The sequence below is a fragment of the Drosophila ficusphila genome, unplaced genomic scaffold (genome assembly GCF_018152265.1).
Source record: "Drosophila ficusphila isolate 14025-0441.05 unplaced genomic scaffold, ASM1815226v1 contig_197, whole genome shotgun sequence".
NCBI classification, from domain to species: Eukaryota; Metazoa; Arthropoda; class Insecta; order Diptera; family Drosophilidae; genus Drosophila; species Drosophila ficusphila.
In genome coordinates, this window is record NW_025064091.1 from 4,403,778 (window position 1) to 4,417,705 (window position 13,928).

Consider the following 13,928-nt stretch of genomic DNA (forward strand, 5'->3'; position numbering starts at 1 on the left):
GATTAGCTGTAGGATTTTTTCGGGAGGAAGCTTCAAAACCTTATTTTCGGGACTGGTTGGGTTTTAGTTAGAAATCTTTCAGATAGGGGTTATAATCACAATGTACTATCCAGAAACCAATATTGAAATTCTAAACATATTTCAAACAAATGATAACGAAAAAGTTTTCGGTATTAGAAATTTAGCATGTTCCATAAAAAGTCAGTTGTATAAGCAGTCCATAAGAAGATTATTATTTTGTATACGTAAATGGAGAATGGTATATCGAGTCATTTTATTTTGGCCAACTAATACTTAAGAACCTGCGAGTGAAGGCATCACAAATCAGAGATCATTACGCGCACTCACTAACAAACACACCACCCATCCACACACACAATCACACACTTCACGAGCCAATTGTACGACTTGGACCCACTGACAACATTCAATTGAATGCCCCCCTGCACCCTGACCCATTTCAGATTCAGAAGAATAGGCAGATGATGGAGCAGCTGGACAAGGAGTGCGATTCCATAAATGTCGAGGATGTGGTCTCCAAGCCAGCGGCGGCCAATACCGAAACAGCTCAGCCACGCATCTCCGCCCGTTGGTCGCCGGAAGAGATTCAAATCGCTCTAATGGCGCTCCGCGAATACGGCAAAAACTTTCCTGTAAGCAGACAACCATTAAACCACTTAGAATTGAAATACTAATTTCTTTTCTGTTTCTTCAGATGATTGCCAAGCTGGTGAGCACCAAAACGGAGGCGCATGTGCGCACCTTCTTCTTGAACAATCGGCGTCGATACAATCTGGACCAGATCGTAAAGCAGTACGAGGCTGGAAAGTCGGAGGAGTCTGGTGCGGAGGACCAAAACGAACCAGCTGCGGCCGATGCAGCAGGAGGAGCAGCAGCAACAACAGCTGGAGCTACTGCAGCAGCGACAACTGCTGCTGCCGCTGCGGCGGCACCCAGTGCTGTTGATTCCGCAGCAACTGCAGCAGCGGCGAGTGCGACGCCAGCCAGAAAACAGTCCACCGAAGCGAGCAACAACGGTGTTGAAGCGCTCCAGGAATCGCTGCCGAAGAAGGAGGATGCCAAGAAGCCGGAGCCGGCGACCAAGAGTGCTGCAGCTGGGGAGGCTGGAGCAGAGGCCACTCCAGCTACTGCAACCAATGTGAGCTCCAGCCCAGCCGCGACTGCTGCTTCACCAGGCAACAAGGCGCCAAGCAGTGCTACAATCACGATCACAGACGAGTCCGACACGGCCACAAACTCGAGCAGCGATGTGGTCACCAGCGGATTAGCCACCGGAGCTGCTAGCTCCTCTTCCCAACTGTCCAGCGCAACTACGGCGCCCGAAACCAAATCCCAAGGCGGCAGCGATGAGCCGTCGGCACTGAAAACCAATCCCGCAAGCGCCGGAACTCCGCCAACTGGAACTGCAGCGCCTGCCAGTGCGGCTGGAACTCCGCTGGGCAAGCGGGATAGCACTGTTCTGGTGGGTTCACCGTAGGATTGCTCCTTCTAAGATCTCCATTACTAATAGCTTTTATTATTTGGTCCCAATAGACCGTCGCCGAGCAGCAGCCACCGGCCAAGAAAATCGCACTCAGCCACGTCGCAGCGTTCTTTGGCAAGTGAGGCGATCCCTGCCGCGCCGTTGGATGTTTCTACTCGCGATATATATATTAAAAAGCATGAATATATATATACACACACCGGTACATAACATAGCCTGATGTTCGGCGGAAGCGGCGTGAAATCTCCACGGAACACCCACACACCACGTCCAAGAATTTTGCAGCCTGCCGTACATTTGCTCGCCGGTTTCGTTTAATATTATTAATTTTACTATTATTTTTTGTCTAGAACTTTTTGGGACGCATTTACTATAAAAAAAGCATCACGGCTTTATCTAGGCTTGTAGAAATTAGTTTGTTTGTGTTTTTGGTAACACTTAATCGGTGTCGTTGCGCCTGTAAATCGGAGATCGATCGTAAAACATGAATACTTTAACACACGCACGTAATCTTTCACCATGAAGTTGGGTAAATGAGGGGCAAAGCTGACGTATCTTTCACAAAAGTTGTATAGGTCAGAGATTATTTTAAATGGGCTTAGCGGGTAAGATACTTTCCTATGAGTAGTGGTGCGCACGAACGAGTTTTTGTATGTAAAATTATGATAATTTTAACACTAACGAGCTATGCACGTGTAAATTATTAACCTAACTGTCATATTTTTTTTTCGTGGCATAATTTAGCGTATAATAAAATTTACTTGGGAGTCGCCTGAAGGCAAGAAGCGTCGTAAATTTAACCGAAACTACCACAGAAAATTGAAAGAACGCGATGCAAACAACTTTGGCAACGAGTTTCTGTTAGGCTAATGAAAATGTGTAACTAAACGAACTGGGCAAGAAACTGTATACAGCCAGCGGTATTCGTTTAAGAAAACAAATTCACGTCAATCTTACTGAATTCTAGAACCCTAAGCGTCCACTGGCCGATGAAACTCGATTTCCCTGTTCTTAGCAAAAGGGTCTGTATAAGAAGTTTACACATCTCGGATTCGGCTAACGAAAGTCGGTCTCTAACGAGTTGTTAATAATAAATATAAATATAATTCACAAATGGCTTGTTTTTTCTGCAATGGAGGTTTGTTATACTGTGAGTTTGGCTTGAATAAAAAATATATTTGGGCGAATCATTCTGTTTCTTTTTAGCATATGTATGTACATACATACTTGTTGGTACAAAAAAGCGCCACCATTTTACCGTTAATCTTTGAACCAAGAACACCAAATTTTGTGAATCATAATAATCCTTAATATCAGTATGACTGTTTTGTGGTATTTTCTTTTATCCTTTTTCATGAAGTGGTCAACACTTTTTAGGCAGAATAGCTAACTGCTTGCTACATATATAAACAAAAACCAATAAGGCTTTAAAAAAATCGTTTATGAGCATTTTTCATATTTTTTTTCCAAATTATTTATTTTATTTTGAATAATCTTAATAGTTAAAAATTGAAACAAGAAAACGTTTACTTAACATCCTGGAATTATAATATGGTCAATTACAAAATTTTTAAAGCATACCTTTTTGCGCAAATATGGTCTTATGTTTTCGTTTGTTTTAAAATGTTGCCACAATCTAACTTTAAAAAAATCCACAACTCAATTATAAACATAGTAAATGTTCGTTTAACATTTAAAATGATTTGTTTGCTTGCAAATATTCAAATGAAAAATACAGCTGAAGAGCAAAGCAACTATGTATATTCAATATTTAATGGGTTTGGTGCTATTTAACTCAACTCCGCCGGGGATGCTGGTGAAATCGGCGCTGCGGTGAACTGGGAATCATGCAGCGCTCAAGGAACGGAACACAGGCGACCAGGTAGGCCAATCGATTCACCCAGCCGGGGATCTTCCGGCCACAGACGATGTTCACTAGGCTGTTGGAGAAGTGGTTGCAGTTCTTGCTGGTCAGGTGGTAGCTGTTCCCGGTGAACTGCACTCCCAGCTGGACCACGATGTGCTCCACATCGGTGCAGCTCAGATGGGTGTGGCCCAGCAGGATGCTCTCGCGGAATCGATAGTGCTCGCCCAGTTCCACCTGTCCGCTGCAGGGAGCGATCTCGAAAATCCCGGAAACCGGAAACTCGTGTCCACCGAACCCGTACTCCCTGCCGTACAGCTCCACTCCGGAGTGGAAGAATCCCAGGCCGAGGGCAAGGGTGTAATCGTTGGTGGGCACCAGGTCGTAGACATTCAGGAGCACCGCCTCCTGGGGCAGCATCTCGTCGCAGGAACTCTCCTTCACCTCGCCTCCCAAACGGGAGAGCCTCTTCAGTCGGCTGCAGAACATCCTTCGGGGACACAGAACCAGGAGCTGATGCTGATGCTGATGCTGAAGTGGATGTGGATGTGGATGTGGGTGTGGATGCGGAAGGACTCACAGGACTCTCCCCACTTGACTCCTCGATCGGCAGCGGTTTAAAACAAACTTGGAATTTATTTACACGAAAGCCTGGCCTTTCATCGATTGCCAACTGAAAGATATCGCCTTGCTTGCCAGAGAACAAAAATAATTATGCACCGAAAAGGAAACCGAACTCAAGTGTCGGAATTTCCACAGAGAGCTTGATTTGATCTTGACGTAAACATTTGTAAATTGAACTCTCCTCCAAAATGGAAACCCTTCTATAATGGAAAAAAGAAATGAAACTTTATAAACGTTGAGAGAGCTAAAATAGAATTAAAAGATTCCAAAGGAGTTGAAATAGATCACAAGTTACAAATTACCACCAAATAAATAATATTTACCATTTCCATCTAATTTGAATCTTACCAGCAATGATCTATCCAAATATCTAAATAAATAAGTAATACTTTGAGCAACAATTTGTTTTTAATATTTTTATTATTTCCATTCTTGCTGTGTCTGGCATAATTTGTTAAACATGCTTCTTGTAGTTTTCATTTGGCTTGTTGTTTTTTGTATTTAAATATATATAGGTGATGTATTTTATTGGTTTCAGTTTTTGTTTTTTTTTTTTGTTTTGTTTTGTTTTTTTTTTTTTTTTGTTTTGGTTTCGTTTAGTATTATTATTAAATATAACTCGTTAATGCATTGCTTAGCTAAAAAAAATCATCTTATAATTAGTTCGACACACCTTGAATTAGTTAGAAAGTTTGTGGTTTTATTCGGTTGGGTTTTTGGGCTTTCGACTTGCGGATGCTTCGATTTCACTGTGCACTTGGAGTTTATGAAAGGGATGGATTGGACAGGCATTCGGATGGTTGGAGGTGGAGCTCTATATGTACGTCGTATGTTGAGTAAGCTATATTTAAATGGATAGTGAGCAGGCAATGGAAAGTCGAGTCGGTGAAAGCAACCAAAGAGTTGCGTTGTTGGAGCTTAGGATAGGATCCGATCAGATCAGATCAGATAAGACTGGGCTCCATCTATGGTTTCTTTCATTGATTTTTGGTTTCTTTTTTTTTGGGGGTGGGGTCAAGCAACCGGAATTCTTATCCTACCGCTAGTACATACTTTAGTATATAGGTATTTATTTAAATTTATATATATTCGCACGACTTGTGCTTTTTATATTACTTTTTATAATGCCACGATAAAATCTCAATACACAATTTGCTTAGATTCTATGACTAGTTGCCTATTACATTATATCCTCCGCTCGTATTTGTTTACCTCCGATTCTTCTGGCTTTCTACATCCAAGCCTTATCTTATTTCGATTTGGATCTGGTTGGTCCAAAGAAAAAAAAATATGCAAAAAAAAAACACACACCGAATAATATCAACAAGTCTTATGAGTAAATCCCGCCCAGAGCTGAAAAGCGACATAGATTTGGATGCCCATTCGAATCTCTATATCTCTATATCCGATCCCGATTCTGGAGACTAATGACTGACTGACACACACACCCGTATATATACTATGTACATATATACAGCGATATATGCATAGATATAGACAGAGAATAGTTTTTGGTTTGTTTTGTGTTTTGAGTTTTGTGTTTTGAGTTTTGAGTTTTGTGTTTTGAGTTTTGTGTTTTGAGTTTTGTGCTTGGTTTTTTGTGGATGTTTGAGGATTTTCAACGCTTGACGCACTCACCCTTAAAACACCGCACTTTAAAGGCCCGGAATCAAGGCAATTAAGGTGCGATCTTTTAAAAGAAGTCGTCAAAGGTCTTTGATTATGTCTGGTATTGGAGCATTGGGGCTGACAGGTTGGGATGATGCGACGAGTTCATCCGCAGGGCGGACAGACTCTTGTTGTACCACTCGTCCTCCGGCGACATGCCTGCAACAAATGCAATAAAAACAAATGGGGAATCCCATTAGTCAAGGAGATTCATAAATAATATATATTATAAATATAAAGACGCCTTGCACTTTCCTTTTGCGGAAATTCGCATATACGCCTTGCCACTTGGCAGAACATTTTCTCCAGCCGGAAATTCATTTCTCTGCCCCAAGAAATATACATTGCTTCACTTCCGTCGAAAGGTGACCTCTAACTTTACCCCACTCTCCTCCACCTCCACCTCCTCCCCCAGTTACTGGTTAGCACTTGATTTGTTTACGCCTGATTAGGGGAATCGCTTTGCCTTTGGTTCGACGGCAGGTAACCCAATATTCGCCTCAGCAACCAACCAGCGATAAACAACTTCGGATTTCGGCGCCCAAGTTGTCGCCTTCAGCGGAAATTTACTTGCGGAATTTATTGGGGACTTCGATTTCGAGGGGGAGGATAAGTACGATAGTCGGAAAACATACATATGTACATATATGCACAAAGCTCGATCGGAAAAGCTCGGCTCTTTTAATCGGCGGCGATCGGAAAATCGAAATCATAAGCTTTGATTTCGATTGGAAAAAATCTGGTCTGTAGATTTACTTCTGTCATTCAAAGTGGAGCCTCGAAAGGGCGAGGATCGATCTAGCTTTAAGTTAAAAGTGCAAGTGAAAGTTGAAGCTAAAGGAATTTATAGAAATATTCAAAGGATATCTCAAGCTGTCCTGGAGGAAGGTGAGTGAACAAACATATCTTTTATAATTTATGCAATTTCTAATAATTAAGATGATATACAGAGAACAAGAAATGTAATTCTTAGTTAAACTTATTTAGTGTTAAACAGAAGAGTCAAAAGCCTATAAAATAATTATTATAAGTTATAAGTGGAAGTTTTTAAATTTAAATTGGGAGACCAAACAGTCATGAAATCTCTTCCCAATATTCATTTGAAAAAGGCAAAAAAAAATGAAATACTATCCCTCTGAATGGAAACTCACCCATCGAGTCCTGACGCACTCCGACGGATCCCATGTTCGTGCTGTGGGCCATGGAGAACGGTTGCGTCATCCCAGGATACGAGGAGGCGCCCATTTGGAAGAGGTCCTGCGGGAGTGCACAGATACACTTGGTTATGGGGAGAACAATCGGGGGTTATTATATAGACAATCGCACCTGGGGATAGCGGTTCATGGTGTTGTGGTGCGGATACGGCTGGTATCCCCGGGAAACGCTGTAGCCCTGGATGTTCCTCATCATCCCGTTGCAGGATGGGATCACAGACGGTGCCAGAGCCTTTTGCAGCTGCTTCTCCTGTTTTCGGTACTTGGCGCGTCGGTTCTGAAACCAAACCTGCAACACAAAATGCGAAATGGGATGAGTAATATATTTAAGGATTGCCAGAACTTAAGTTTTCGTTTTCCCTTTAAGCATTTTCCCCCATGAAAGCTGTACAGAAAAAAAAGCACTCGTCGCTTAATGAAGAAATAAGAAGGCAAAGCTAAATGGAAAAATATCCTCAACCTCTGCATTTCCCCGCCCCGCCCCCTTTTCCCTTTCCCCGTTTCCCTTTCCCCCCTTTCCCCCCTTTTGACTATCCTCTCTGGTCTAAGGACCTCCTTTTGCCTTTTTCCTTTTTGCTTTTCTTTTCTGTCTTGTTGCCTTCGGGGCTCCGGACGATGGCAACGTCTTATGAGTGAAAAAATCTACTAAATTGAAATTGAAAATAAGTTGACGACGCTGTTTGCTGCGAGGGTCCTGCTCTTCCAGGACCTGCCATCCATCTAAGTGAGTCGCGTAGTGGGGTTGCCTGCTCTGTTTAGATATTATTAAAGACAGTCCTCAGTCCTTGGTCCTTCGTCCTTCGTCCTCGCTCCTCGCTTCTGATGATGTCCTCCCCCCTTCTCTGCCTGCCTGCGTTTTTTCCTTCCATCCAAGATGGCAAAAAGAAATTGCCAAGATGAAAGCAGAGCACTAGACAACAAGATGGGCTTCTTGGCAGGATTCAGGGACAGGACAGAGCTCGGGGATGCGGGTTGCAGGGGTGCAGGGGTGCAGGGATGATGATGGTGTGTAGAAATTTCCGACATTTTGGAAGCAGCTCAGCTTGCTTTGAGTTACTTAAGCGCAGTGCGGGCGGGCGGGACGAATAACGGGGCTCTCAAAATGGGGTGGTGATGGGTGGTTGGGTGTATGGATTGGAGATGGAGATGGAATGGAGTGGATGGGAGTGAAGTGGAGTGGAGTGGGTGGTGGACCATCCGTAATGGCGGCAGCACCCAGACTTTCAGACTCTTTCGATTTTATTTTCTTTCTTCTTTTTTTCGTTTTTCGTTTTTTTTTTTTGTGCTTTGCTCTCCTCTCCTTTCATTTTCTTATTTATTTTATCATTATTATTATCTTTGTCCATGACTATGTACACGTACATATTCCACTGGCTGGCAGGGAGTAGGATTCTGGGATGCTGGGATGCTGGGATGATGGGTATCCTGCAGTTGGAGCCTTTAAACGAAAGGTCCTTCCATTCGGGGGTTGTTTTCAGCGCCCACTTTATGGCTCGTTCGGTTTCGTTTGGTTGGCTGCCAGCATAAAAATGCCAGCAAGGACACCCACCCATTCCCCATTCCCCATTCCCCATTCCCATTCCCCTCTCCCTCTCTCTCTCACACACACACTGCTAAATAATGCTCTTAACCATCATCAGGCATGTACGTATGTGTTAGTGTGTGGATGGCAGGATCCCCAGTTTTGGGGTGGAAAATGCGTTGTCTGAATGATTCGATGGCGCTCTGTCTATCTGTCGTTCAATTTCCAGCTGAATATGTGTGTGTGTGTGTGGGTGGGAGGGGAAACTCAATTAAGGATACATTTGATGGCACACTCCTATATATATATACACACACACACACACACACACATCTATAGTATGAACATCGGTGGGCCCAAACAAGAACAAACAAAATCGAAGGGAAATTCGATTTTAGCCAACATTTTCGATGGCTATTTCGCATCTTTAAGTCGAGGGATCTAAACACTAAAACCAGACGGCGCTTTAATTATTTGATGGCAAATTATAAATACAAATAACCATGGTCAAAATAACAAAAACAAAAACAAAAACAACAACAAAAAAAATACAAACACACGCACACGCACACGCACACACACACATACACATGGCCACTTGGCCACGGCGGAAATATGAAAATTAAACGTATTCAAATTGAATTTACTTTCAGCATTTAATCAAATTTAGCCGCTGCCAACGTTTTGTTGTTATTTTTTCAACTTTTTTTTTTTGGTTTATATTTTTTTTACTCGTTTTTGGTTTTTTCACTTGACAGCGCTTAGAGGTTTTGTCTGGTTTTCTATTTTTTATTTTTATCCCGCTTCGCCTTTTGTTCGCCGTGTGCGAATAAGTTAGATGAACTTTTCATCGGGTGGGAGAGAGAGTTGGCCAGGACTTTCAGGACATTCAGGACACTGAGGAGTTTGCAGGTGTTTGGGGCGCAGGCTTGCCAGGATTCCCCTGCCAGCGGTGACCTAGAAATGCGAAAGGTGACTAATTGCCAGCTGTTCCCCTTCAAAATGGAGCGAAGGCCCATTATTGCTGGTCGCCTGTTTTGTCTGCCTGGAATTTCAAATTTCACCTGCCCCAATATCCAGTGGCGCCTGCCCCAAAGTGCTTACCCTCAAGTCGGCGACAAGTATCAAAGTTTCGCATAACAAGTGCTGCCTTAAACAAAACAAATTCCAGTCTCCCCAAACTACAAACAAATAAACACCGAAATAATCGATTCAGCGCCAGACAATTCTCACGATTATTTGTTTACGGGCTTTGCATTTGGGGCCTTAGCAACTCGATTCCCCTTTTGCTCTTCTTTCCTCCCCATGAAGATAATCCGCAGATATCGGAATTCGTAAACATATCATCGCGCAGTCCGAACAAATGTTTTCTTTCTGTTAAAACAACCATCAAGTGCATTTTTGGTATTGATATCCGCTCCTGTCTGACTTTCAAACTTTCAATTTGTTAGTTTGTCATTTTAAAGTAAAGTTCCTTTCCTCTAACTTTACACTGAAATTAGTAACTTAAAGTACATTCAGATTGGTTTTTGAGATAACTGGTTGGTTTTTAAGGTGGATTTTATGAACAAGACACACTTTAAATTTCAGAAATTTATAATATCCAGATTCTATGTCACAATTGGTTTGCAGAAAAGTGGTGGTAATACCTGCACTTCCAAACCTATAACTTTTCTAATCCATCCAACATCCATTTCCGAAGTGGTACACCTCTAAATTCCCCTGTTTTTACTATCTAAAAGATCAGATCTATTACGAGTTTGTTTTGTATTTTTGAATCGATTTTTTTAAAATTTTTAAAACCCCCCTCCTGTAAAAATTAGTAAAAAATGAATTTGTAGAAAGATGAGATCTTAGAGCTTCTAATCCCTTAACTTTTCTAATTTGAATCCAATTGGCATAATCCTATGAATTAATTATTTTATTATGACAAAAACTGCATTCGATGTGGCATACCTCTAAAAACTTTAACTCTTCAAATATTTTCGTGATTATTGTGAATATAATAAATAGAACTTGAATAATTGTGATCCGAATTCGGAGTTGCAAAAAGTCAAAAATCTTGTCGTCAAACTGTCTAAACATCCACTCAAATTTATATTTACACATTTGGGTAGTTTTTTTGGACATTTTTGATGATAGAACCGGATTGCAAGTGAAATACAAAACTAAAAGTGCGTACTTCCATTGCCATATTTGTTGTTTCTAAAAACGGATTATGTTTTGGTTCCCTTGAAAGTATGCTATAGTTCTTTGCTTTAAAGAAAACCCTCACTCGTAGAAAATAAAATCTATAACTAATTAAGAAATACCACTGAGACAAGTGAATGCTGATGTGCCTTTGGCTAAATTCGAAATTTGCTCATGAGACATATTTCCCCGGCTGACGGATTTTCCAGGCAGATGTGTCCCGGAACGCCCCCTTTCCCCACGCCCACCTCATCATCATCACCATCGTCGCTCCGGAGCGTCAGTTTTCCCGTAAAGTGAATACAAGTTCAAATTCGAACACGAATAGCCGACAAATTTGTCAACACGAGAGTGGCAGAGTCAAGTTGCGATGTCGAGCAATGGTCGGATTACCAGGGGGTAGAGTTCCATAAAAACCTCTGAGTTCCGGTCGGGGGAAGTGCGGAAAAGGTCCTCGGAAGGGGGTTGCACCGGCCAGCTCAAAATATTTGAGCATTTGCACAAAAATATGGTTTATGCGGCGATAATAAAGCGACAGGGCTTTCAACATTCAGCTCTCCCATTTGCAGTGTCTAATTTGACCGAGAACAGTTGTTCGAATAACTTTTCTGGGGAAGGGGAAAGAGGGATGTGCTGATTATATAGCCATAAAATAACTGTAATAATCTGTAATGATTGCGATCGGATATTGTACAAGATGTTGTAAAAAGCATGGACGGAGTTATCACAATGTTCTCTTGATCTCTTTCGATTCGAAAACTACTTTATGATTCGATTTACTTTGCTTTATATATTTTTAAAGGTTTATTTAAATATAATTATAATTTGAATAAAATTCATTTGGTTTACTAAGCTCTATAACCTTAGAATCCTTTATATTAGCAATGATATTTTGATTTTCTCGATATTTTAAGGAAACCATAACATATTTACCCACACATAAATTGAATAACATGATTCCCTGCACTTAATGGTTTCCAAATTGTTTTCTGTTTCATAAAAAGTGCCTTATCTACTGGCTTATCGGCAAATGAATTATAAACTCCTTTGATACCTGTATCGGATTCTCTTTAAATAAAATGCTGACAGGCGAGTGCACTTGCTTAAAAAAAAAAACACTTTCCTGGGGGAGTGAATAAAACAAATCCCGCGCCGAGAAATTCGACACCGCAATTCCCTGCTTTTTCTCTCCGGTTGTCGAAGGAACATGTGGACTGGCTGAATTTAGATGATGTTGCTGATGAAGCTGATGAGGCCGATGAGGCTGTCAGCAACCCTCCTGCCTTCTCCGCCTTTCCTGCTTTTGGGAACTCCCCCTCGCAATTTGGTGGCTGGCGGAACACCCGCGGAAACCCACTTGTCTGGCAGTCATGATAAAACTATAAATTAATTATTACCGCGGCGCACTTGAAAGCGCAACAGAGGCGATCCATCGAAGCGGAGAACTCAGTCGGGGGTTTATGGATGTACCGAAATCGTATTCTGAACCAGAATCAGAATCTGAATCAGAATCGGAGTGGGGGGAATAAAAGTACTTGAGAGCAACACCACTGGGAGTCAGTCGATTGGAATAATCGCTCGCTAATCGGTGGCCGAGATCACCACCAGCGGGATAGGATACGGAAGGATATGCAAGGATATGGCTTCGATTTGGTTTCTGTTCAAATTGTGTCTTCAAGCCGCGAACAACTGTTGAAATTGCAGTCGGTAATTGGCCACGTTCAAACAGGCGGCAATTGTGGGGTGCTACACAGAAAAAAACAATTAGAGTGAATGGATGCAACCACTTCAATTTGAGATATAATTTGTACCATTCAAAAACGAGGTATTCGTACTTAAAATAGTTTCTATCTAACTCTTTTTCACCTTTAAATAAATTACTTTTAAAACTATATTGATTTGATATTGATTTCCAGCGAAAGGAATATACATAGTTTCTTATCAACTTTTGTTCTGTATACATATATAGAGATATAGTATATATCACGCTTAATGACTGATTGATAAACCCTTATAGAATATATTACTCACTTGGATCCGCGCCTCGTTCAGCTTTGTTGTTCGCGCCAGCTCTTCGCGGCAGTAAATATCCGGATAATGCGATTTGGCGAACGCTGCTTCCAGTTCCGCTAATTGTTCCTGAAATAAAGCGGATTTTAATTAGGCGAATTCGGTGTGCGGTGCTTTTTCATTTCTACCCCCCTTTACCCCCCTTTCCCCCTCTTCCTTTTCCCCTTTCCCCCTTCGGATTTCTCATTATTATGTCCTAGCATTTCCTCTTCACTTTTGCCCAATGGTTTTTATTCTGCTTGCCAAGTTGCCTAAATCTTAAAGGCAAAAGTCTGCTGCTCTAAATATAGGTTGTTATTATAGGTGGGTTGTTCAATCTATTCAATTAATTTCGGAACGTAAATTACTTATTAACAAGTATGAGCTGCTATAATTTTCATTACTTATTTTGCAGGACTTTAAAACGTTTTTAAGCTCACAAAAATCTCTCACAAACAAAGAGTTTTGTAACCATACATCAGTCTTCAGTCTACTTCCCTATTTCTGTATAAATTTCACTTCCTTTTTGTGAGTTAATTTCAGTGTTATGGGTTTTATAGGTTTTTGGTTCCTCGGATACAGATTATTAGATCCTGACTCCCCTTCGACCCCTCAACTCTTGATTATCTCAGTCAGGAATTGCAGCAAGTCCTGCTCCTTATTTCTTTCTTTTTTTTTTGTCTGGACTTGATTAAAGAGCCTCAACAAGGTACTTTGGGTGCCCCCTTCTCTTGTTTTTGTTTTTACTGTCTCCTCTGGTGCTCTTGTGGCATCAAAGTTTTTAATTGCGAGTAACCTTCACGAAATCCAATTAAATTGGTGGCCCAGGATGCAGGACGGAGGATCCCGAACCTCTGAGCCCCTGAGCCCCCGAGCCCCTGCTAGCTGTAAGCTGTAAGTTGGAGGAGGCGGACAACACTGACCTGTGTGAATGTGGTGCGGTGTCTCCGCCGGGCGGGCGTGGGGCAGGACGCTGTGGTTGGGGTGTGGCCGGCGTGCTGGCTGAGCGAGGATAATCCGCTTCCTGGCGAGGTGATGCCGGCGGAAACCGTCGACAGGCCGCTGTTGGGTTCCGGCTTCAGCTTCTTGAACGCGCCTTCCGCTGCAAACACCGAAAACAAATACACACACAACACATCCTTCGGTTATACAGTTTTTAAAGTGAATTATATTATTTTAAATTTTATAAGGCAGAAGTCGAAAATAAACCAAAATCTTTTTTCGAGTTGAGAGATCTGCTAAATCATAATTTATAATACACTACAATATTCCTTTTCCCATCATTTGTGTGCC

General features: G+C 41.8%; 3 protein-coding genes across 3 annotated transcripts in view; 1 reads left to right on the top strand and 2 right to left on the bottom strand.

The window, feature by feature from the left end:
- The window catches only part of LOC108097677, a 32,018-nt gene extending 29,400 nt beyond the window's left edge, over window positions 1-2,618 (top strand). Inside the window, exons 18-20 of the mRNA XM_043209565.1 lie at window positions 465-653; window positions 716-1,483; window positions 1,555-2,618. Coding sequence (XP_043065500.1) covers window positions 465-653; window positions 716-1,483; window positions 1,555-1,626 — 1,029 coding nt within the window. The 3' untranslated portion in view covers window positions 1,627-2,618. The remainder of the gene's footprint in view (window positions 1-464; window positions 654-715; window positions 1,484-1,554) is intronic.
- Window positions 2,619-3,243: 625 nt separating this feature from the next.
- Window positions 3,244-4,110, bottom strand: LOC108097452 (deubiquitinase DESI2). The gene has a single exon (XM_017199724.2). The coding sequence runs from the start codon at window positions 3,855-3,857 to the stop codon at window positions 3,300-3,302; it is 558 nt and encodes a 185-aa protein (XP_017055213.1). The 5' UTR covers window positions 3,858-4,110; the 3' UTR covers window positions 3,244-3,299.
- Window positions 4,111-4,582: 472 nt separating this feature from the next.
- LOC108097398 (ecdysone-induced protein 74EF) overlaps window positions 4,583-13,928 on the bottom strand; it is a 28,601-nt gene continuing 19,255 nt past the window's right edge. Inside the window, exons 5-9 of the mRNA XM_017199654.2 lie at window positions 13,559-13,737; window positions 12,618-12,725; window positions 6,987-7,163; window positions 6,812-6,917; window positions 4,583-5,819 (exon numbers count right to left, since the gene is read on the bottom strand). Coding sequence (XP_017055143.1) covers window positions 5,713-5,819; window positions 6,812-6,917; window positions 6,987-7,163; window positions 12,618-12,725; window positions 13,559-13,737 — 677 coding nt within the window. The 3' untranslated portion in view covers window positions 4,583-5,712. The remainder of the gene's footprint in view (window positions 5,820-6,811; window positions 6,918-6,986; window positions 7,164-12,617; window positions 12,726-13,558; window positions 13,738-13,928) is intronic.